General features: G+C 36.6%; 1 protein-coding gene across 4 annotated transcripts in view; it reads left to right on the plus strand.

Moving 5' to 3' along the window:
• The window catches only part of ubp1 (upstream binding protein 1), a 38,317-nt gene extending 19,120 nt beyond the window's left edge, over nt 1-19,197 (plus strand). For 2 of the 4 annotated variants that reach the window (XM_061897144.1, XM_061897147.1), the window contains exons 9-16: nt 5,862-5,968; nt 6,030-6,084; nt 8,767-8,860; nt 8,936-9,026; nt 9,127-9,245; nt 9,319-9,461; nt 14,676-14,727; nt 17,685-19,197. In XM_061897144.1, coding sequence (XP_061753128.1) covers nt 5,862-5,968; nt 6,030-6,084; nt 8,767-8,860; nt 8,936-9,026; nt 9,127-9,245; nt 9,319-9,461; nt 14,676-14,727; nt 17,685-17,722 — 699 coding nt within the window. In that variant the 3' untranslated portion in view covers nt 17,723-19,197. Of the gene's footprint in view, nt 1-5,861; nt 5,969-6,029; nt 6,085-8,766; nt 8,861-8,935; nt 9,027-9,110; nt 9,246-9,318; nt 9,462-14,675; nt 14,728-17,684 lie in introns of those variants that run through there. The other 2 variants (XM_061897145.1, XM_061897148.1) reach the window with 2 other exon arrangements.
• Nucleotides 19,198-24,282: the final 5,085 nt, after the last annotated feature.

The following is a 24,282-nucleotide window of genomic DNA, read 5'->3' on the forward strand; positions in this document are numbered from 1 at the left end:
CACACTTACTGAGCTCATCAGAATAAAGTTGTGATCAAAATTATTCAACCCCCACACAATTTTGGTGTTTTAGTAAGTTGGACATTTATTCCGTATTTTGCTTATAGTCATATCAAATAAAGATGTGTCAAATAGACAAATGCAACTTTAATTGTAACACCGTATTTTACAAAATACCAAAAAAGGACATTTTTCGTAATATCTCATTGACAAAATGATTCAACCCCCTAGTTCCATGCATCTTTAGTACTTAGTAGAACACCCTTCGGCAGTAATGACATCCTTCAAAGGTGATACATAACCGGACACAAGCTTCTTGCAACCATCTACAGGTATTTTAGCCCATTCCTCTTGGGCAAAGGCCTCCAGTTCATTCATATGCTTGGGCTTGCGTGCTGCAACTGCCTTCTTCAAGTCCCACCACAGGTTTTCTATAGGATTTAGGTCTGGCGACTGTGAAGGCTACTCCAGAGTCTTCCAGTCCTTCTTCTGCAACCACTCTGATGTTGATTTGGAGGTATGCTTGGGATCCTTGTCCTGTTGGAAGGTCCAACGTCTCCCAAGCCTCAGCTTCGTCACTGACTTCATGACATTTGCAGCTAATATATCCTGCTAGGAAATAGAATTCATAATGCCTTGAACGCACTGGAGATTCCCGGTACCTGAGGCAGAGAAACAGCCCCAGAGCATGATTGACCCCTCACCATGCTTAACAGTAGGCAAGGTGTTTTTCTCTTTGTAAGCTTCATTTTTTCTCCTCCAGACATAACTTTGATTCATAGGCCCAAAGAGTTCCACTTTTGTCTCATCACTCCATTAACAAGTTTCCCAAAAACTTTGGGGTTTGTCCAGATGATTTTTGGCATACTGGAGTCTTTTTTTTTCCTTGTGCCTGGTAGTCAGAAGTGGGGTGCGCCTGGGAGTTTTGGCATGGAGGCCTTCATCTCGTAGTGCGCGCCTTATTGTCTGGGACAAAACCTGCGTTCCCCCCTCTGCAATGTCCTGTTGTAGTTCCTCAGCTGTGACCCGGGGGTTTTTTCACCACTGTACGCACACAGCATCCTCTTTCTACCACGCCCAGGTAGTGTTTCCACTGTGCCTTTAGCTTTAAACTTGCGAATTATGCTCCCAACTGTGTCTCTTGGAATGTGTAATGTCTTTGCTTTTTTCTTATATCCATATACTTTCTTATGAAGAGAAATTACCTCCTCTCTTGACTTCTTTGACCACTCCCTGGACTTCACCATGTTGCAAATACACCATTGACCATCTACAAGAAGCTGAGCGTCACAGTCTTTTTCAATCAGTTTAATTGTTGCTCGTTATGGTTCTAATCACATCTACAGGTGTTTTCAACACCTGATTGAAAAGACCTTATTCAAATTCTGTTCTTAAGAGTTAGGATCTTCAAGGGGTTGAATAATTTTGTCAATGAGATATTAAGAGAAATGACACTGTTTGGTATGTTACAAAATATAATGTTGTAATTGAAGTTGCATTTGTCTATTTAATGCATCTTTATTTGATATGACTATAAACAAAATACGGAATAAATGTCCAACTTGCTAAAACACCAAAATTGTGTGGGGTTTGAATAAATTTGATCACAACTGTAATTCATTAGCTGACTCCATGCTAAGCATGCTGCTATTTTATGTTTAAATGCAGTTGTCATAAATATGATGAATTATGATATCATACGTGTATGAATCCAAAATGAAGTGACATTACCCGTATTGTGCTGTAGGTGAGCAAATCGAGCGCTCCTTTTAAAAGCCCTGACCGCATTGTAAACAAACATGATTCCCGCGCACGTCACCGCTGCTGCTCACTGCTCCCCTCACCTCCCAGGGAGTGATCAAGGATCAAATGCCAAGGACAAATTTCACCACACCTCGCGTGTGTGTGTGTGTGTGTGTGTGTGACAATCATTGGTACTTTAACTTCACCTTTTACTATTTGCTGGAAGTGTCCCGATGCAACACGATACTGATATAGGAGCTTTGAGTATTGGCCGACACCGATATTGGCTGATACCGGTATCAGCAGGAAACCTACGTGTATTATTGAGTAGTGTGGAATGCTAGAAACTGTTTGATCAAGTGAAATGATTAGACTCTTACCTATTTTGTATTTACCATCTGTAATGTACTGATATCATCTTTAAATTGAAGTGGTATGGCAATTATTTTTACTGCAACATATCACGGTAATTCATGACGTTAAGCTCATGATGCTGTAAGTTGAATGATGTGGACACGTTTGACACTGGACACTTTCTAATTCTCTTCTGCCTTGGAGACTTTGTGTAAGTAATATTTCTTTAAGGTGAAGTGGAGTGGTTATGGATTTTTTGGCGCCACCAAGTGGCCACAATAGTTCAGATGCAGCAAGTTGAATAGTGCGAACACGTTTGTTACTGGATGCGTTCTAATACTCTTCTGCCTTGGAGACTTTGTAGGTGTAAGTAATATGTCTTTAAGTTGAAGTGGAGTGGTTATGGGTTGTGTTTGGGTCCCCACATACTTACTAGCTTGTGTGCTATTGTGTGCTTAGCTATCAGGTTTTTGCTAGCTCCCAGCAGCCTATAGCCTAGCATGTTTTGTAAATGATTTGACCGAAATAAAAGAAAGTGTGTGCTGCAGGACTGCTTGTATCGCACACAAGTAAACACGCTGCAGGACTGCCTGTATCGCACGTGATATCACACACCAGTGAACGGGCTGCAGGACTGCTTGTATCGCACACAAGTAAACACGCTGCAGGACTGTTTGTATCACACATGATATTACACACAAACACGCTGCAGGACTGCTTGTATCGCACACAAGTAAACACGCTGCAGGACTGCCTGTATCGCACGTGATATCACACACCAGTGAACGGGCTGCAGGACTGCTTGTATTGCACACAAGTAAACACGCTGCAGGACTGCTTGTATCACACATGATATCACACACAAGTAAACACGCTGCAGGACTGTTTGTATCACACATGATATCACACACAAACACACTGCAGGACTGCTTGTATCACACATGATATCACACACAAGTAAACACGCTGCAGGACTGCTTTTATCGCACATGATATCGCACACAAGTAAACACGCTGCAGGACTGCTTGTATCGCACATGGTATCACACACAAGTAAACATGCTGCAGGACTGCTTGTGTCGCACATGATATCGCACACAAGTAAACACTTTGCTGGACTGCTTGTATCACACATTATATCACACACAAGTAAAAACCCTGCAGGACTTGATTGTATCACACATGATATCACACACAAGTAAACACGCTGCAGGACTGATTGTATTGCACATGATATCACACTCAAGTAAACGTGCTGCAGGACTGCTTGTATGGCACATGGTATCACACACAAGTAAACACGCTGCAGGACTGCTTGTATCACACACAAGTAAACACGCTGCAGGACTGTTTGTATCACACATGATATCACACACAAACGCTGCAGGACTGCTTGTATCACACATGATATCACACACAAGTAAACACGCTGCAGGACTGCTTTTATCGCACATGATATCGCACACAAGTAAACACGCTGCAGGACTGCTTGTATTGCACATGGTATCACACACAAGTAAACACGCTGCAGGACTGTTTGTATCACACATGATATCACACACAAACGCTGCAGGACTGCTTGTATCACACATGATATCACACACAAGTAAACACGCTGCAGGACTGCTTTTATCGCACATGATATCGCACACAAGTAAACACGCTGCAGGACTGCTTGTATTGCACATGGTATCACACACAAGTAAACATGCTGCAGGACTGCTTGTGTCGCACATGATATCGCACACAAGTAAACACTTTGCTGGACTGCTTGTATCGCACATTATATCACACACAAGTAAACACGCTGCAGGACTTGATTGTATCACACATGATATCACACACAAGTAAACACGCTGCAGGACTGATTGTGTCGCACATGATATCACACACAAGTAAACACTTTGCTGGACTGCTTGTATCACACATTATATCACACACAAGTAAACACGCTGCAGGACTTGATTGTATCACACATGATATCACACACAAGTAAACATGCTGCAGGACTCCTTGTGTCGCACATGATATCGCAGACAAGTAAACACTTTACTGGACTGCTTGTATCACACATTATATCACACACAAGTAAACACGCTGCAGGACTTGATTGTATCACACATGATATCACACACAAGTAAACATGCTGCAGGACTGCTTGTGTCGCACATGATATCGCACACAAGTAAACACTTTGCTGGACTGCTTGTATCACACATGATATCACACACAAGTAAACATGCTGCAGGACTGCTCGTATCGCATATTTTATTCAAGTTTCAAGTTTATTGTTCTTCGGTCAATGGTCCTCAAAGCAAAAAAAACAGTTGTACATTCCTAGATTGAAAATAAAAAGTTGTACATTCATAGATTGAAAATAAAAAATGTTACAGACCGAAAGGGTTTAAGCTGAAGTTAAACACTTATTGCGCCTAACCCTATAAACAATTTCAAGTACAAAATAAACTTCCGAAAGTTATAAAAAGTCCTTTGCACAACTTATTATAAATACACATTATAAACAACATTATAAACAACAGGAACGTAGTTCAATTTTATACACAGTACAGGCATGTGAAATATCCCTGTGTACATATGGACCTTTACACTAATTATATATACAATATATACAAACAATTGTACTTCTATTATTATTTATATCTCATGTTTAATTTTTAATTAACATTAATCATAGTATTAACTACAATGTTAATTCAAGAGTGATATATTTTTTCAAGACATTGGTCTTAAAGTGTTTTTTAAATGTGTGAATGCAACTGGAACATTTGAAGGAATCATCCAAGCTGTTCCACAGTTGAACTCCTCTAACAGAAACACATCTACTTTTTAAGCTTGTTCTTATTTTTGCTTTCTGGAAGAAAGCTGAACCTCTGAGGTCATAGGGATTCTCTCTGGGTTTAAATCTCACTTGTAAACACCCAGGCAGCATGTGGTTATGAGCTTTGAAAGCCACAATAATAGTATTGAGGTCAACAAGATCGTGCAGTTTTAATGTTTTTAATTTAATGAACAGAGCATTGGTATGGTCATGATAATTCGCATAAGTCACAATTCTAATCGCTTTCTTTTGAAGTAAAAATATAGAGTTGATGTTTGATTTGTAATTGTTTCCCCAGATTTCAACACAATAGTTAAGATATGGGAGTATGAAAGAATTATATAACATGATAAGAGCCTTTTGATTCACAGAGTTTTTAATTTTATGTAACATAACAATATTTTTTGCCATCTTTGTCTTAAGTATATTTATGTACAGTTTCCAATTTAATTTATCATCTATATAGATTCCCCAAAATTTTATTGAATACACCCTTTCTATCTCCATATCTCCATATTTTACATGTAAGCACATATCATCCTATACTTTGTCTTGCTGGTATCATGCCGATATCTGTATCGGTTCACAACACACTACTAGTCGCATCGAGGAGGGGGGAAAAATTGCGCTTCAACACATCGAACCTTGCTAACAGTGTTTTGAAGGCCTACTAAGACGCCTGCTGCTCCGGACACTAACTTAAGGAAGGTGTGCGCCAGCTCGACTCAAACAAGTGATTGCTAGAGGGTATGCCGAGCCAGATAACGCTGCTTGCGATATTCAAATGCAGCTCCTGCCATGTGACAAGTTACAGGAGGAGGTTGCCTACAGCCATCGTTTTTGACCTAATTGTAGCTCCTGGTGGTTATGTGGTTTAGTAGCCCTGATAAATTGAACACGTGCTGATTGTGGCGCTCCCTTCCAGTGCTCGCCATGGCCAGACAACACCTACGTCAGCACCAACCAGGCAGCCGCTCCCTCCTTCACCTCCACCCCGCTCTCCACCTACACCACCTCATCGCTCCCTGACAGGTAAGCTGCTGTCCCTGCGCCGCCACCCCTCCTCCGCTCATCACCCGTCCTGTTCCCGCAGTGACTCGTCCTCCCCCAATCACCAGGCGGAACCTGGTGGCCACGGCAACACTGAGGTGGGTTTCACCAAGTGTGTGTTGGCTAGAAGGCAGGTGGCCATTATTTTAATGATTTTGTTTTATTCACAATAAACTCACTTTATAGCCTCAATGTGTATGTTGGGGTAAATAGTGGAATCAAACAAATATTTTTTTCAATTTGTTCACTTTCTATCTTACTTTTTTCTTTTATTTACATTCTCTTTAACTTGTTTTACCTTTTTGTATTCATTCGTTTACCTTTTATATACAAACCCCGTTTCCATATGGGTTGGGAAACTGTGTTAGATGTAAATATAAACAGAATACAATGATTTGCAAATCCTTTTCAAGCCATATTCAGTTGAATATGCTACAAAGACAACATATTTGATGTTCAAACTGATAAACTTTTTTTTTTTTTGCAAATAATCATTAACTTTAGAATTTGTTGCCAGCAACACGTGACAAAGAAGTTGGGAAAGGTGGCAATAAATACTGTTAAAGTTGAGAAATACTCATCAAACACTTATTTGGAACATCCCACAGGTGTGCAGGCTAATTGGGAACAGGTGGGTGCCATGACTGGGTATAAAAGCAGCTTCCATGAAATGCTAAGTCATTCACAAGCAAGGATGGGGCGAGGGTCACCAATTTGTAAGCACATTGTCGAACAGTTTTAGAACAACATTTCTCAACGAGCTATTGCAAGGAATTTAGGGATTTTACCATCTACGGTCCGTAAAATCATCAAAAGGTTCACAGAATCTGGAGAAATGACTGCACGTAAGCGATGATATTACGGACTTTTGATCCCTCAGACGGTACTGCATCAAAAACCGACATCAGTGTGTAAAGGATATCACCACATGGGCTCAGGACAACTTCATAAAACCACTGTCAGTAACTACAGTTGGTCGCTACATCTGTAAGTGCAAGTTAAAACTCTGCTATGCAAAGCGAAAGCCATTTATCAACAACACAAAGGAACGGCGCCGGCTTCGCTGGGCCCGAGTTCATCTAAGATGGACTGATGCAAAGTGGAAAAGTGTTCTGTGGTCTGACGAGTCCACATTTTAAATTATATTTGGAAACTGTGGACGTGGTGTCCTCCGGAACAAAGAGGAAAATAACCATCCGGATTGTCATAGGCGCAAAGTTCGAAAGCCAGCATCTGTGATGGTATGGGGGTGTATTGATGGTCAGCGCCTGAGAGCTGCGACCTACCACCATGACCTTGAACTACCTTCCCTCTGTTGCTATATATCTCGAGATGTATGTTGTAGTATGTATATGTGCTTCGCTATGTAGGTTTTTTCTCACTCCGAACTGGGCCCCCTTAGGAGCCCAGCCTGTATTGTATTTTTTTACTCATCCTTCCCCAGCATTTACATTTTTCCCATCTTTTACGGGGCGCCTTATGGCGACCCATCAGCGTTCTTGTTCTGGAACCCTGTGCACTGTTTGTTTGTCTAATCTTGAACAGGTTTGTGCTGAAAACAAAGTTTCGTTGTACTTGTTGCAATGACAATAAAGACGTACCTACCTACCTATTAGTGCCCAAGGCATGGGTAACTTACACATCTGTGAAGGCACCAATAATGCTGAATGGTCCATACAGGTTTTGGAGCAACATATGTTGTCATCCAAGCAACGTTATCATAGACGCCCCTGCTTATTTCAGCAAAACAATGCCAAACCACGTGTTACAACAGCGTGGCTTTGTAGTAAAAGACTGCGGGTACTTTCCTGGCCCGCCTGCAGTCCAGACATGTCTCCCATCGAAAATGTGTGGCGCATTATGAAGCGTAAAATACGACAACAAGACCCCGGACTGTTGAACAACTTAAGCTGTAGCTCAAACAAGAATGGTAAAGAATTCCACTTTCAAAACTTCAACAAATAGTTTCCTCAGTTCCCAAACCCTTATTGAGTGTTGTTAAAAGAAAAAGTGATGTAACAGTGGTGAACATGCCCTTTCCCAACTACTTTGGCACGTGTTGCAGCCATGAAATTCTAAGTTAATTTTTATTTGCAAAAAAAAAATAAAGTTTGTGAGTTTTAACATCAAATATTTTGTCTTTGTAGTGCATTCAACTGAAAAGGATTTGCAAATCATTGTATTCCGTTTATATTTACATCCAACCCCAATTTCCCAACTCATATGGAAACATGGTTTGTACTTCAACAAAATATGAATGTAAGTTCATAAACTGTGAAAAAAATTTGCAACAATGCACAGTTTTGACGGCTAGATTCTTTGTGGACATGTTCCATAAATATTGTTTATGTTTAAAATATAATTTTTTTGTGAAGAAATGTTTAGAATGAAGTTGATGAATCCAGATGGATCTCTATTACAATCCCCAAAAAGGGCACTTTAAGTTGATGATTACTTCTATGTGTAGAAATCTTTATTTGTAATTGAATCACTTGTTTATTTCTCAACATGTTTTTTATTATTTTTTATATCTTTTTTTTCCAAATAGTTCAAGAAAGACCACTACAAATGAGCAATATTTTGCACTGTTATACAATTTGATAAATCAGAAACTGATGACATTGTGCTGTATTTTACTTCTTTATCTCTTTTTTTTCAACCAAAAATGCTTTGCTCTGATTAGGGGGTACTTGAGTTAAAAAAATGTCCACAGGGGGTACATCACTGAAAAAAGGTTGAGAACCACTGCTGTAAAGTGTTGATGCTGTGTCTCCCTGCAGCAGTTGAGTCCTACGGCGTCCATTCAGGACACGCAGAAGTGGCTCGTGAAAAACCGCTTCAACTCCTACGCTCGAGTCTTCTCGCACTTCTCAGGTACACACCCTCCAAAAAAACGACAACAACGCCGATGTTGAAAGCGTCACGCCACTTCTCTCCCCGCCCGTCCAGGTTCTGATTTGCTGAAGTTAAACCGGGACGACCTGGTCCAGATTTGTGGTCCCGCAGATGGAATCCGACTCTTCAACGCGCTGAAATCAAAGTGTGTGTTTGTTTTTTTGTGTGCGTGTGCGTGTGTGTGCGCCACGTGGTGATAGCGTGCGCCTCTCTGTGTATTCACGCTCAGCTTGCCGCGTGTGCAGGTCCGTGCGTCCCAGGTTGACGCTGTACGTGTGTCAAGAGTCGCCTCAGGACAGCCCCCTGCTGGAGAGACACGCCGCCAATGAAAACGGAGAGCAGTGCGCCTCGCCCAGTTTACACGGTAAACTAAGTGTTGCTGTCCTCGTCGCCCAAAAGAACGGGCCGGGAAAACACTGGTGTGCTTGTGCGCGTAGTCTACCACGCCTTGTACTTGGAGGAGCTGACGGCCGCCGAGCTCATCCGCAAGATGGCGAGCGTGTGCTGCCTCCCGCTTGGAAACATCAACCAGGTGTACAGACAAGGTCCCACAGGCATACACATCCTGCTCAGTGACCAGGTAACCTCCATTGTCACCTTCTTTGTTGTCACATGCAAGGAGGACAAAGATCTTTGCTATTAAATATAAGTAAGACAAAGATCGTTATTATTAAATATAAGTATGACAAAGATCTTAATTATTAAATATAAGAAATATATTTCTTATTAAAAATAAGTATGACAAAGATCGTTATTATTAAATATAAATATGACAAAGATCTTTATTATTAAATATAAGTATGACAAAGATCTTTATTAATAAATATGAGTATGACAAATATCTTTATTGTTAAATATAAGTATGAAAAATATCTTTATTATTAAATATATGTATGATAAAGATCTTTATTATTAAATATAGGTATGACAAAGATTTTTATTATTAAATATAAGTATGACAAAGATCTTTATATTAAATATAAGTACGACAAATATCTTTGTTATTAAATATAAGTATGACAAAGATCTTTGTTATTAAATATAAGTACGATAAAGCTCTTTATTATTAAATATATGTATGACAAAGACCTCTGTTATTAAATATAAGTATGACAAAGATCTTTATATTAAATATAAGTACGACAAATATCTTTGTTATTAAATATAAGTACGACAAATATCTTTGTTATTAAATATAAGTATGACAAAGATCTTTGTTATTAAATATAAGTACGATAAAGCTCTTTATTATTAAATATGTGTATGACAAAGACCTTTATTATTAAATATAAGTATGACAAAATCTTTGTTAAATAGATATAAGTATGACAAAGATCTTTATTATTAAATATGAGGATGACAAAGATCTTTATTATTAATTATATGTATGACAAAGATCTTTGTTAATAAATATAAGTATGACAAAGATCTTTATTATTAAATATAAGTATGACATAGATATTTATTATTAAATATAAGTATGATAAATATCTTTATTATTAAATATAAGTTTGACAAAGATATTTGTTATCAAATAAAAGTATGAAAAAGATCTTTATTAATAAATATAAGTATGACAAATATCTTTTTTACTAAATATAGGTATGACAAAGATCTTTGTTAATAAATATATGTATGACAAAGATCTTTATTAATAAATATAAGTATGACAAAGATCTTTATTAAATATAAGTATGACAAAGATCTTTATTAAGTATAAGTATGACAAAGATCTTTATTAAGTATAAGTATGACAAAGATCTTTATTATTAAATATAAGTATGACAAAATCTTTGTTAAATAGATATAAGTATGACAAAGATCTTTATTATTAAATATGAGGATGACAAAGATCTTTATTATTAAATATAAGTATGACAAAGATCTTAATTATTAAATATAAGAAATATATTTATTATTAAAAATAAGTATGACAAAGATCGTTATTATTAAATATAAATATGACAAAGATCTTTATTATTAAATATAAGTATGACAAAGATCTTTATTAATAAATATGAGTATGACAAATATCTTTATTGTTAAATATAAGTATGAAAAATATCTTTATTATTAAATATATGTATGATAAAGATCTTTATTATTAAATATAGGTATGACAAAGATTTTTATTATTAAATATAAGTATGACAAAGATCTTTATATTAAATATAAGTACGACAAATATCTTTGTTATTAAATATAAGTATGACAAAGATCTTTGTTATTAAATATAAGTACGATAAAGCTCTTTATTATTAAATATATGTATGACAAAGACCTTTGTTATTAAATATAAGTATGACAAAGATCTTTATATTAAATATAAGTACGACAAATATCTTTGTTATTAAATATAAGTACGACAAATATCTTTGTTATTAAATATAAGTATGACAAAGATCTTTGTTATTAAATATAAGTACGATAAAGCTCTTTATTATTAAATATGTGTATGACAAAGACCTTTATTATTAAATATAAGTATGACAAAATCTTTGTTATTAAATATGAGGATGACAAAGATCTTTATTATTAATTATATGTATGACAAAGATCTTTGTTAATAAATATAAGTATGACAAAGATCTTTATTATTAAATACAAGTATGACATAGATATTTATTATTAAATATAAGTATGATAAATATCTTTATTATTAAATATAAGTTTGACAAAGATATTTGTTATCAAATAAAAGTATGAAAAAGATCTTTATTAATAAATATAAGTATGACAAATATCTTTTTTACTAAATATAGGTATGACAAAGATCTTTGTTAATAAATATATGTATGACAAAGATCTTTATTAATAAATATAAGTATGACAAAGATCTTATTAAATATAAGTATGACAAAGATCTTTATTAAGTATAAGTATGACAAAGATCTTTATTAAGTATAAGTATGACAAAGATCTTTATTATTAAATATAAGTATGACAAAATCTTTGTTAAATAGATATAAGTATGACAAAGATCTTTATTATTAAATATGAGGATGACAAAGATCTTTATTATTAATTATATGTATGACAAAGATCTTTGTTAATAAATATAAGTATGACAAAGATCTTTATTATTAAATATAAGTATGACATAGATATTTATTATTAAATATAAGTATGATAAATATCTTTATTATTAAATATAAGTTTGACAAAGATATTTGTTATCAAATAAAAGTATGAAAAAGATCTTTATTAATAAATATAAGTATGACAAATATCTTTTTTACTAAATATAGGTATGACAAAGATCTTTGTTAATAAATATATGTATGACAAAGATCTTTATTAATAAATATAAGTATGACAAAGATCTTATTAAATATAAGTATGACAAAGATCTTTATTAAGTATAAGTATGACAAAGATCTTTATTAAGTATAAGTATGACAAAGATCTTTATTATTAAATATAAGTACGACAAATATCTTTACTATTAAATATAAGTACGACAAATATCTTTACTATTAAATATAAGTATGACAAAGATCTTTAAATAATAAATATAAGTATGACAAAGATCTTTATTTTTAAATATAAGTATGAAAAATATATTTATTGTTAAATATATGTATGATAAAGATCTTTATTATTAAATATAGGTATGACAAAGATTTTTATTATTAAATATAAGTATGATAAAGATCTTTATATTAAATATAAGTACGACAAATATCTTTATTAAATATAAGTATGACAAAGATCTTTGTTATTAAATATAAGTATGATAAAGCTCTTTATTATTAAATAGATGTAGCTATTATTAAATAAATGTATGACAAAAACCTTTATTATTAAATATAAGTATGACAAAGATCTTTGTTATTAAATATAAGTATGACAAAGATCTTTGTTATTAAATATAAGTATGACAAATATCTTATTAAATATAAGTATGACAAAGATCTTTATTATTAAGTATATGTATGACAAAGACCTTTATTATTAAATATAAGTATGACAAAATCTTTGTTAAATAGATATAAGTATGACAAAGATCTTTATTATTAAATATGAGGATGACAAAGATCTTTATTATTAATTATATGTATGATAAAGATCTTTGTTAATAAATATAAGTATGACAAAGATCTTTATTATTAAATATAAGTATGACATAGATATTTATTATTAAATATAAGTATGACAAATATCTTTATTATTAAATATAAGTTTGACAAAGATATTTGTTATTAAATAAAAGTATGACAAAGATCTTTATTAATAAATATAAGTATGACAAATATCTTTTTTACTAAATATAGGTATGACAAAGATCTTTGTTAATAAATATAAGTATGACAAAGATCTTATTAAATATAAGTATGACAAAGATCTTTATTATTAAGTATAAGTATGACAAAGATCTTTATTATTAAATATAAGTACGACAAATATCTTTACTATTAAATATAAGTACGACAAATATCTTTACTATTAAATATAAGTATGACAAAGATCTTTAAATAATAAATATAAGTATGACAAAGATCTTTATTGTTAAATATAAGTATGAAAAATATATTGTTAAATATATGTATGATAAAGATCTTTATTATTAGATATAGGTATGACAAAGATTTTTATTTTTAAATATAAGTATGATAAAGATCTTTATATTAACTATAAGTACGACAAATATCTTTATTAAATATAAGTATGACAAAGATCTTTGTTATTAAATATAAGTATGATAAAGCTCTTTATTATTAAATAGATGTATGACAAAGACCTTTATTATTAAATATAAGTATGACAAAGATCTTTGTTATTAAATATAAGTATGACAAATATCTTATTAAATATAAGTATGACAAAAATCTTTATTATTAAGTATAAGTATGACAAATATCTTTATTATTAAATATAAGTATGACAAAGATATTTATTATTAAATACAAGTAAGACAAAGATCTTTATTATTAAATATAAGTATGACAAAGATCTTTATTAATTTAAGTATGATAAAGATCTTTATTATTTAATATAAGTCCGACAAAGATCTTTATTATTAAATATGAGTGTGACAAAGATCTTTATTATTAAATATATGTATGATAAAGATCTTTATTATCAAATATAAGTATGACAAAGATCTTTATTATTAAATATAAGTATGACAAAGTTTTTTATTATTAAATATAAGTATGACAAAAAGCATACACAACCAAGCAAAATTTTCGGTGTTTAGTGTCACTTTTGTAGGGGACTGGAGCCTATCTCCTGGTGCATGTCTTTGGAGGTGGGAGGGGCCTATCCCCAGGTGCATTATTTTGGAAGTGGGAGGGGCCTATCCCCGGGCGCATGTCTTTGGAAGTGGGAGGAAGCCCACGCAGTCACGGGGAGAACATGCAAACTCCACACAGAAAGATCCTGAGCCATATTTGTTTTTATATTGGTTTTATATTTATTTTTATTGTTTTGTTTTTATTCAGTCATTGGTGGAGCTAAGGATAATATTTTAATATTTGGAAACATTTTTGTTGCTGATTGATTGATTGATTGAGACTTTTATTAGTAGATTGCACAGTACAGTACATATTCCGTACAATTGACCACTAAATGGTAACACCCCAATACGTTTTTCAACTTGTTTAAGTCGGGGTCCACGTTATTCAATTCCTGGTACAAATATATACTATCAGCATAATAAAGTCATCACACAAGTTAATCATCAGAGTACTAAATTGAATTATTTACAATGCAGGGGGTGTGATGTGGAGGTGGGAAGGGGGTTACGTTGTGTTGTTTTCTTTTCCCACACCTGTGTCCTCCATTTGTGCAGATGGTTTACAACTTGACAGACGAGAGCTGCTTCGTCATCAGCACTGTCAAAGGTGAGTCTCACATCTCAAAGTCTCAGGTCAACTCATCGTCTTACCATTTCCCTTCTTCCTGTCTCCCTCCTTACTGTCTCCCTCCTTACTGACTCCCTCCTTACCATCTCCCTTTTTACTGTTTCCCTTCTTACTGTCTCCCTTCTTCCATCTCCCTTTTTACTGTCTCCCTTCTTACTGTTTCCCTTCTTCCTGTCTTCCATCTTACGTCTCCCTTTTTACTGTCTTCCTTTTTATTGTCTCCCTTCTTACTGTCTCCCTTCTTACTGTTTCCCTTCTTCCTGTCTTCCTTCTTACTGTCTCCCTCATACCGTCTCCCTTTTTGACTGTCTCCCTTCTTACTGTTTCCCTTTTTCCTGTCTTCCTTCTTACCGTCTCCCTTTTTACTGTTTCCCTTCTTCCTTTCTCCCTTTTTACTGTTTTCCATCTTCCTGTCTCCCTCCTTACCGTCTCCTTTTCTACTGTCTGCCTTCTTCCTGTCTCCATTCTTAATGTCTTTCTTTTTATTGTCTCCTTTTTACTGTTTCCCTTCTTACTGTCTTCATTCTTACTGTCTTCCTTCTTACGGTCTTTCTTCTTACTGTCTCTCTTCTTCCTGTCTCCCTTCTTCCTGTCTTCCTTCTTACTGTCTTCCTTCTTACCGTCTCCCTTTTTACTGTTTCCCTTCTTCCTGTCTCCCTTTTTACTGTTTTCCTTCTTCCTGTCTCCCTCCTTACCGTCTCCCTTTCTACTGTCTGCCTTCTTCCTGTCTCCATTCTTAATGTCTTTCTTCTTATTGTCTCCTTTTTACTGTTTCCCTTCTTCCTGTCTCCCTTTTTACTGTTTTCCTTCTTCCTGTCTCCCTTTTTACTGTTTCCCTTCTTCCTGTCTCCCTTTTTACTGTTTTCCTTCTTCCTGTCTCCCTCCTTACCGTCTCCCTTTCTACTGTCTGCCTTCTTCCTGTCTCCATTCTTAATGTCTTTCTTCTTATTGTCTCCTTTTTACTGTTTCCCTTCTTACTGTCTCCCTTTTTACTGTTTTCCTTCTTCCTGTCTCCCTCCTTACCGTCTCCCTTTCTACTGTCTGCCTTCTTCCTGTCTCCATTCTTAATGTCTTTCTTCTTATTGTCTCCTTTTTACTGTTTCCCTTCTTCCTGTCTCCCTTTTTACTGTTTCCCTTCTTCCTGTCTCCCTTTTTACTGTTTTCCTTCTTCCTGTCTCCCTCCTTACCGTCTCCCTTTCTACTGTCTGCCTTCTTCCTGTCTCCATTCTTAATGTCTTTCTTCTTATTGTCTCCTTTTTACTGTTTCCCTTCTTACTGTCTCCCTTTTTACTGTTTTCCTTCTTCCTGTCTCCCTCCTTACCGTCTCCCTTTCTACTGTCTGCCTTCTTCCTGTCTCCATTCTTAATGTCTTTCTTCTTATTGTCTCCTTTTTACTGTTTCCCTTCTTCCTGTCTCCCTTTTTACTGTTTCCCTTCTTCCTGTCTCCCTTTTTACTGTTTTCCTTCTTCCTGTCTCCCTCCTTACCGTCTCCCTTTCTACTGTCTGCCTTCTTCCTGTTTCCATTCTTAATGTCTTTCTTCTTATTGTCTCCTTTTTACTGTTTCCCTTCTTACTGTCTCCCTTTTTACTGTTTTCCTTCTTCCTGTCTCCCTCCTTACCGTCTCCCTTTCTACTGTCTGCCTTCTTCCTGTCTCCATTCTTAATGTCTTTCTTCTTATTGTCTCCTTTTTACTGTTTCCCTTCTTACTGTCTCCCTTTTTACTGTTTTCCTTCTTCCTGTCTCCCTCCTTACCGTCTCCCTTTCTACTGTCTGCCTTCTTCCTGTCTCCATTCTTAATGTCTTTCTTCTTATTGTCTCCTTTTTACTGTTTCCCTTCTTACTGTATTCATTCTTACTGTTTTCCTTCTTACGGTCTTTCTTCTTACTGTCTCCCTTCTTCCTGTTTTCCTTCTTCCTGTCTCCCTTCTTACCGTTTCCCTTTTTACCGTCTCCCTTTTTACTGTCTTCCTTCTTACTGTCTCCCCTCTTACCAGCTCCCGTTTTCGTGTTCTGTTTTCGTCTCCCTTCTTACCGTCTCCCTTTCTCTCCGTCTCCCTTCTTACGGTCTCACATCTTACCGTCTCCCTTCTTCCTGTTTCCCTTCTTACTGTCTCCCTTTTTACTGTTTCTCTTTTTCCTGTCTCCCTTCTTACTGTCTTCGTTCTCACTGTCTCCCCTCTTACATCTCCCGTTTTCGTGTTCTGTTTTCGTCTCCTTTCCTACCGTCTCCCTTTCTCTCTGTCTCCCTTCTTTCCGTCTCCCTTCTTACGGTCTCACATCTTACCATCTATCTTTTTACCGTCTCCCTTTTAACTGTTTCCCTTCTTCCTGTCTCCCTTCTTACCATTTCCCTTTTTACCGTCTCCCTTTTTACTGTTTCCCTTCTTCCTGTCTCCCTTCTTACTGTCTTGTCTCCCTTTTTACCGTCTTCCCGACTCCCGTTTTCGTGTTCTGTTTTCGTCTCCCCTCTTACCGTCTCCCTTCTTTCCATCTCTCTTCTTACGGTCTCACATCTTACCATCTATCTTCTTACCGTCTCCCTTTTTACTGTTTCCTTTCTTCCTGTCTCCCTTTTTACTGTCTTCCTTCAAACCCCTTCTTACCATCTCCCTTTTTACTGTCTCCCTTCTTAACGTCTCACATCTTACCGTCTTCCTTCTTACCTCTCCCTTTTCACTGTCTTCCTCTTCCCCGTCTCACATCTTTCACATCTTACTGTCTCCCTTCTTGCTGTCTCCCTTTGAACCGTTTCCCTTCTTACTGTCTTCCTTCTTTGCATCTCCTTTCTTACCCTCTCCCTTCTTACTGTCTCCCTTCGAAACGTTTCACATCTTACCCTTTCCCTTCTTACGTCTCCCTTCAAACCCCCTCTTACCGTCTCCCGTTTTCGTGTTCTGTTTTCGTCTCCCTTCTTACCGTCTCTCGTCTTCTCCAGATGAGCACGGCGAAGGACTCCATCTCATCCTGAAGTAGGCGGGGGCAGACGACGACGACGACGGGGCGTCCCACCGGTCGTCGTTTCCCTCCTCCCACCCTTCTCCCGTCCTGATTGGTTGTTGCATGGCCAGGAAAGAGGCGTGTAAATGTTAGAATCTGACATGCGGGGGGGTGACCACTGTTTCATATTGAAAACATTAGGAGCACAAAGAGGTGTGTGAAAGGTAACGCAGCATCCCTCTTTAGGCGCGGGGTCGTTGAGAAAGCGGCCAGTATTCCATGACCTTTTTGCACGCTATCTCAGCTTGCTATTGGGGGAGGGGGGGGGGTGTCCTAATAACAACGTCATTTAGTGACCCAATCAGTGTCTCGCTATCTGCCTGTTACCCTTTTTATTCTTTTCTTTTAGTCAACAGAATCGTCTTCTTTCCTTCCTTCTGGTGCCGTGTGAGCTTTTTTACTCGCGCCTGGGACAACGCCGCCCTCCAAACTTTGTTGCTTTTGACAGGACGGCCATCTTTAAAGAAAGACAGCAAATGTGGACCAAACTGTGCGTTTCATCCTATGGACTTTTTAAATCATGGCAGCTCCACATCCATCCATCCATCCATCCTTCGTTTTTTTTTTTTATGTTGCTGAGCAAGTGCACACACACACACACATCCTGTGTAGGTTTAGTCCACCCTCCTAAATGTGCTGTCTGCCTCTTTAAAAAGTGTCAGTGTGTGAATGTGCATGTTTTTTTTCCCCTTGCAAAGACTCGATTGATCCTAATAGATTTGTTAGCTTGCTGTAGAGCACTTCTTCTCAAATAGCGGGGCGGGCCCCCCCTGGGAGGGGCAATGGCGTGTACCTTGACACATACAGTTAGGTAAAAAAATTCACTCCAGCCGGGGTGGAGGGACGTGAAAAAAATTCCGTCTGTAAGCAAAATTAAACTAAGTAAGTTCCAGACCGCCCCTAAAATGCTTGCTTTTGACATAGGGGGCGGGGCTCCGTGGGGTGAAGGTGAGAAGCAATGGCGTAAAAGTGTCTTTACTGTAAGTAGAGAACTATCTTGACACATATGAAAAAAAAATCAACTTGTGACAGAAAATAATAAGAGAAGCACTGCTGTAGAGACAAGCGCATGTGTGGTAAGTCCGGCGGGACGAGGTCGGAGGTCAAACCTCAGAAGAGACGAGGCCATCTGTTCTAGAAAAGAAAAAAAAACAACGTCCATATGTAGACAGGTGACCTCCAGACACACACCTCGTCCTCGTCGTCGTCGTCTTGCTGCGTCACAGCAGAGTCTGGACTTGTAGCTCCTGTGGCGCCAACACAACACACCTCATAATGTTATTAATAATAACCCTGGATGTTCATCGACCCCAAACAGTGAGCGAGCGTGGGCCAATAAGACCAGCGGTGTGTGTTTTTTGTGTGTGTGGCGCGAATGAGAGGACTCTTAAATGTTGACGATTCTGCTTGTATGCTGGACACGTGCTGGGAATAAATGCTTTCATAACTTGCCCCGCCGCATCCTTTCCAACAATGTGCTGTGTTTTACTCTCGATACAGTAGGGAAGAGATTCATATAACCCCGTGAAGAGCCGGGGGGAGTCATTTTGCAATGCGGCCCGCTGAAAATGATGAAGCGCCTCTCTACACAGCAACCTGATGCTGTGGTCAAAGTTGAAATCGCCACTAGACATATTTTAAGGTATCTCACACTCTACTGCCATCTGGTGGCTAAAGGGAATAATGCACACCTCCAATTGGCACATTTCATGTCAGGTAAAACGTGACCAATACAGTCTATTATACAGAATTATTCACATGTGAATAACGTAAATACAGTCTATTATACAGCATTATTCACATGTGAATAATATAAATACAGTCTATTATACAGAATTATTCACATGTGAATAACGTAAATACAGTCTATTATACAGCATTATTCACATGTGAATAACGTAAATGCAGTCTATTTACAGCATTATTCACATGTGAATAATATAAATACAGTCTATTATACAGCATTATTCACTTGTGAATAATATAAATACAGTCTTATACAGATTTATTCACATGTGAATGATATAAATACAGTCTATTATACAGCATTATTCACATGCGAATAATATACAGTCTATTATACAGCATTATTCACGTGTGAATGATAAAAATACAGTATTATTCACATGTGAATAACATAAATACAGTCTATTATACAGCATTATTCACATGTGGATTACAAATATACTCTTATTATACAGCATTATTCACATGTGAATAATATATATACAGTCTATTATGCAGCATTATTCACATGTGGATTACAAATATAGTCTATTATACAGCATTATCCACATGTGAAATACATAAATACAGTCTATTATACAGCGTTATTCACATGTGAATAATATAAATAGTCTATTATACAGAATTATTCACATGTGAATAACGTAAATACAGTCTATTATACAGCATTATTCACATGTGAATAACGTAAATAGTCTATTTACAGCATTATTCACATGTGAATAATATAGTCTATTATACAGCATTATTCACTTGTGAATAATATAAATACAGTCTATTATACAGATTTATTCACATGTGAATAATATAAATAGTCTATTATACAGAATTATTCACATGTGAATAACGTAAATACAGTCTATTATACAGCATTATTCACATGTGAATAACGTAAATAGTCTATTTACAGCATTATTCACATGTGAATAATATAAATACAGTCTATTATACAGCATTATTCACATGTGAATAATATAAATAGTCTATTATACAGCATTATTCACTTGTGAATAATATAAATACAGTCTATTATACAGATTTATTCACATGTGAATAATATAAATGCAGTCTATTATACAGCATTATTCACATGCGAATAATATACAGTCTATTATACAGCATTATTCACGTGTGAATGATAAAAATACAGTATTATACAACATTATTCACATGTGAATAACATAAATACAGTCTATTATACAGCATTATTCACATGTGGATTACAAATATAGTCTTATTATACTGCATTATTCACATGTGAATAATATATATACAGTCTATTATGCAGCATTATTCACATGTGGATTACAAATATAGTCTATTATACAGCATTATCCACATGTGAAATACATAAATACAGTCTATTATACAGCATTATTCACATGTGGATTACAAATATAGTCTTATACAGCATTATTCACATGTGAATAATATAAATACAGTCTATTATACAGCATTATTCACTTGTGAATAATATAAATACAGTCTATTATACAGATTTATTCACATGTGAATAATATAAATACAGTCTATTATACAGCATTATTCACATGCGAATAATATACAGTCTATTATACAGCATTATTCACGTGTGAATGATAAAAATACAGTATTATACAGCATTATTCACATGTGAATAACATAAATACGGTCTATTATACAGCATTATTCACATTTGAATTATATAAATACAGTCTATTATACAGCATTATTCACATGTGGATTACAAATATAGTCTTATTATACAGCATTATTCACATGTGAATAATATATATACAGTCTATTATGCAGCATTATTCACATGTGGATTACAAATATAGCCTATTATACAGCATTATCCACATGTGAAATACATAAATACAGTCTATTATACAGCATTATTCACATGTGGATTACAAATATAGTCTTATTATACAGCATTATTCACATGTGAATAACATACATACAGTCTATTATACAGCATTATTCACACGTGAATAACAGTCTATTATACAGCATTATTCACTTGTGAATAATATAGTCTATTTTACAGCATTATTTACATGTGAATAACATAAATACAATCTATTATACAGCATTATTCACATGTGAATAACATAAATACAGTATTATACAGCATTATTCACATGTGAATAACATAAATACAGTCTACGATACATTTCCAACAATGTGCTGTGTTTTACTGTCGATACAGTAGGGAAGGGATTCATATGGCCCCGGGAATATACAAAAAATTTTTAAGCTTAGCGCTATTTATATTGCTAAGATGTTACTGTTCATATTTCAACACAATATAAAACAATTAAGCTCAGCAGGTTTTTTAGTGTTGTTAAGACTTCACTTGTAATACATTTCCTTGATTGATGCATTGGAAATTTTGGATTTTTTTAACGGCATTTGTTTGGAATAAATACAGTACAGGCAAAAAGTTTGGACGACTATTTACATTGTAGATTGTCACTGAAGGCATCAAAACTATGAATGAAGACACTTGGAGTTATGTACTTAACAAAAAAAAGGTGATATAACTATTTTCTTCAAAATAGCCACCCTTTGCTCTGATTACTGCTTTGCACACTCTTGGCATTCTCTCTCGTTGTTTCCATTCTTCCCATCTTCCTTCTTACTGATTTCCTTCTTACTGTCTTCCTTCTTACTGATTTCCTTCTTACCGTCTCCCTTTTTACAGCCTCTCTTCTTACATCTCCCTTCAAACATCTCCTTTCTAATCGTCTTCCTTCTAACCGTCTTCCTTCTTACCGTCTCCCTTCTTACCGTCTTCCTTTTCACCGTCTTCCTTCTTACCGTCTTCCTTCTCACTGTCTTCCTTTTCACTGTCTTCCTTCTTACCGTCTTCCTTCTCACTGTCTTCCTTTTCACCGTCTTCCTTCTTACCGTCTTCCTTCTCACTGTCTTCCTTTTCACCGTCTCCCTTCTTACCGTCTTCCTTCTCACTGTCTTCCTTTTCACCGTCTTCCTTCTCACTGTCTTCCTTCTTACCGTCTTCCTTCTCACTGTCTTCCTTTTCACCATCTTCCTTCTTACCGTCTTCCTTCTCACTGTCTTCCTTTTCACCGTCTTCCTTCTCACTGTCTTCCTTCTTACCGTCTTCCTTCTCACTGTCTTCCTTCTCACTGTCTTCCTTCTTACCGTCTTCCTTCTCACTGTCTTCCTTTTCACCGTCTTCCTTCTCACTGTCTTCCTTTTTACCGTCTTCCTTCTCACTGTCTTCCTTTTCACCGTCTCCCTTCTCACTGTCTTCCTTCTTACCGTCTTCCTTCTCACTGTCTTCCTTTTCACCGTCTTCCTTCTCACTGTCTTCCTTCTCACTGTCTTCCCTTTCACCGTCTTCCTTCTTACCGTCTTCCTTCTCACTGTCTTCCTTTTCACCGTCTCCCTTCTTACCGTCTTCCTTCTCACTGTCTTCCTTTTAACCGTCTTCCTTCTCACTGTCTTCCTTCTTACCGTCTTCCTTCTCACTGTCTTCCTTTTCACCATCTTCCTTCTTACCGTCTTCCTTCTCACTGTCTTCCTTTTCACCGTTTCCCTGATTACCGTCACTGTCTACCTTTGAACTGTCCCCCTTCTTACCGTCTCCCTTCTTACCGTCTTCCTTCTCACTGTCTTCCTTTTCACCGTCTTCCTTCTCACTGTCTTCCTTCTTACCGTCTTCCTTCTCACTGTCTTCCTTTTCACCGTCTTCCTTCTTACCGTCTTCCTTCTCACTGTCTTCCTTTTCACCGTCTCCCTGATTACCGTCTCTCTTACTGTCTACCTTTGAACTGTCTCCCTTCTTACCGTCTTCCTTCTCACTGTCTTCCTTTTCACCGTCTTCCTTCTTACCGTCTTCCTTCTCACTGTCTTCCTTTTCACCGTCTTCCTTCTTACCGTCTTCCTTCTCACTGTCTTCCTTTTCACCGTCTCCCTGATTACCGTCTCTCTTACTGTCTACCTTTGAACTGTCTCCCTTCTTACCGTCTCCCTTCTTACCGTCTTCCTTCTCACTGTCTTCCTTTTCACCGTCTCCCTTCTTACCGTCTTCCTTCTCACTGTCTTCCTTTTCACCGTCTTCCTTCTCACTGTCTTCCTTCTTACCGTCTTCCTTCTCACTGTCTTCCTTTTCACCGTCTCCCTGATTACCGTCTCTCTTACTGTCTACCTTTGAACTGTCTCCCTTCTTACCGTCTCCCTTCTTACCGTCTTCCTTCTCACTGTCTTCCTTTTCACCGTCTCCCTTGTTACCGTCTCCCTTCTTACCGTCTTCCTTCTCACTGTCTTCCTTTTCACCGTCTTCCTTCTCACTGTCTTCCTTCTTACCGTCTTCCTTCTCACTGTCTTCCTTTTCACCGTCTTCCTTCTTACCGTCTTCCTTCTCACTGTCTTCCTTTTCACCATCTCCCTGATTACCGTCTCTCTTACTGTCTACCTTTGAACTGTCTCCCTTCTTACCGTCTCCCTTCTTACCGTCTTCCTTCTCACTGTCTTCCTTTTCACCGTCTCCCTTCTTACCGTCTTCCTTCTCACTGTCTTCCTTTTCACCGTCTCCCTTCTTACCGTCTTCCTTCTCACTGTCTTCCTTTTCACCGTCTTCCTTCTTACCGTCTTCCTTCTCACTGTCTTCCTTTTCACCGTCTCCCTGATTACCGTCTCTCTTACTGTCTACCTTTCAACTGTCTCCCTTCTCACCGTCTCCCTTCTTACCGTCTTCCTTCTCACCGTCTCCCTTCTTACCGTCTTCCTTCTCACTGTCTTCCTTCTTACCGTCTCCCTTTGAACCGTCTCCGTTCTTA

Source organism: Nerophis ophidion, linkage group LG04, assembly GCF_033978795.1.
Source record: "Nerophis ophidion isolate RoL-2023_Sa linkage group LG04, RoL_Noph_v1.0, whole genome shotgun sequence".
Taxonomy (NCBI): domain Eukaryota; kingdom Metazoa; phylum Chordata; class Actinopteri; order Syngnathiformes; family Syngnathidae; genus Nerophis; species Nerophis ophidion.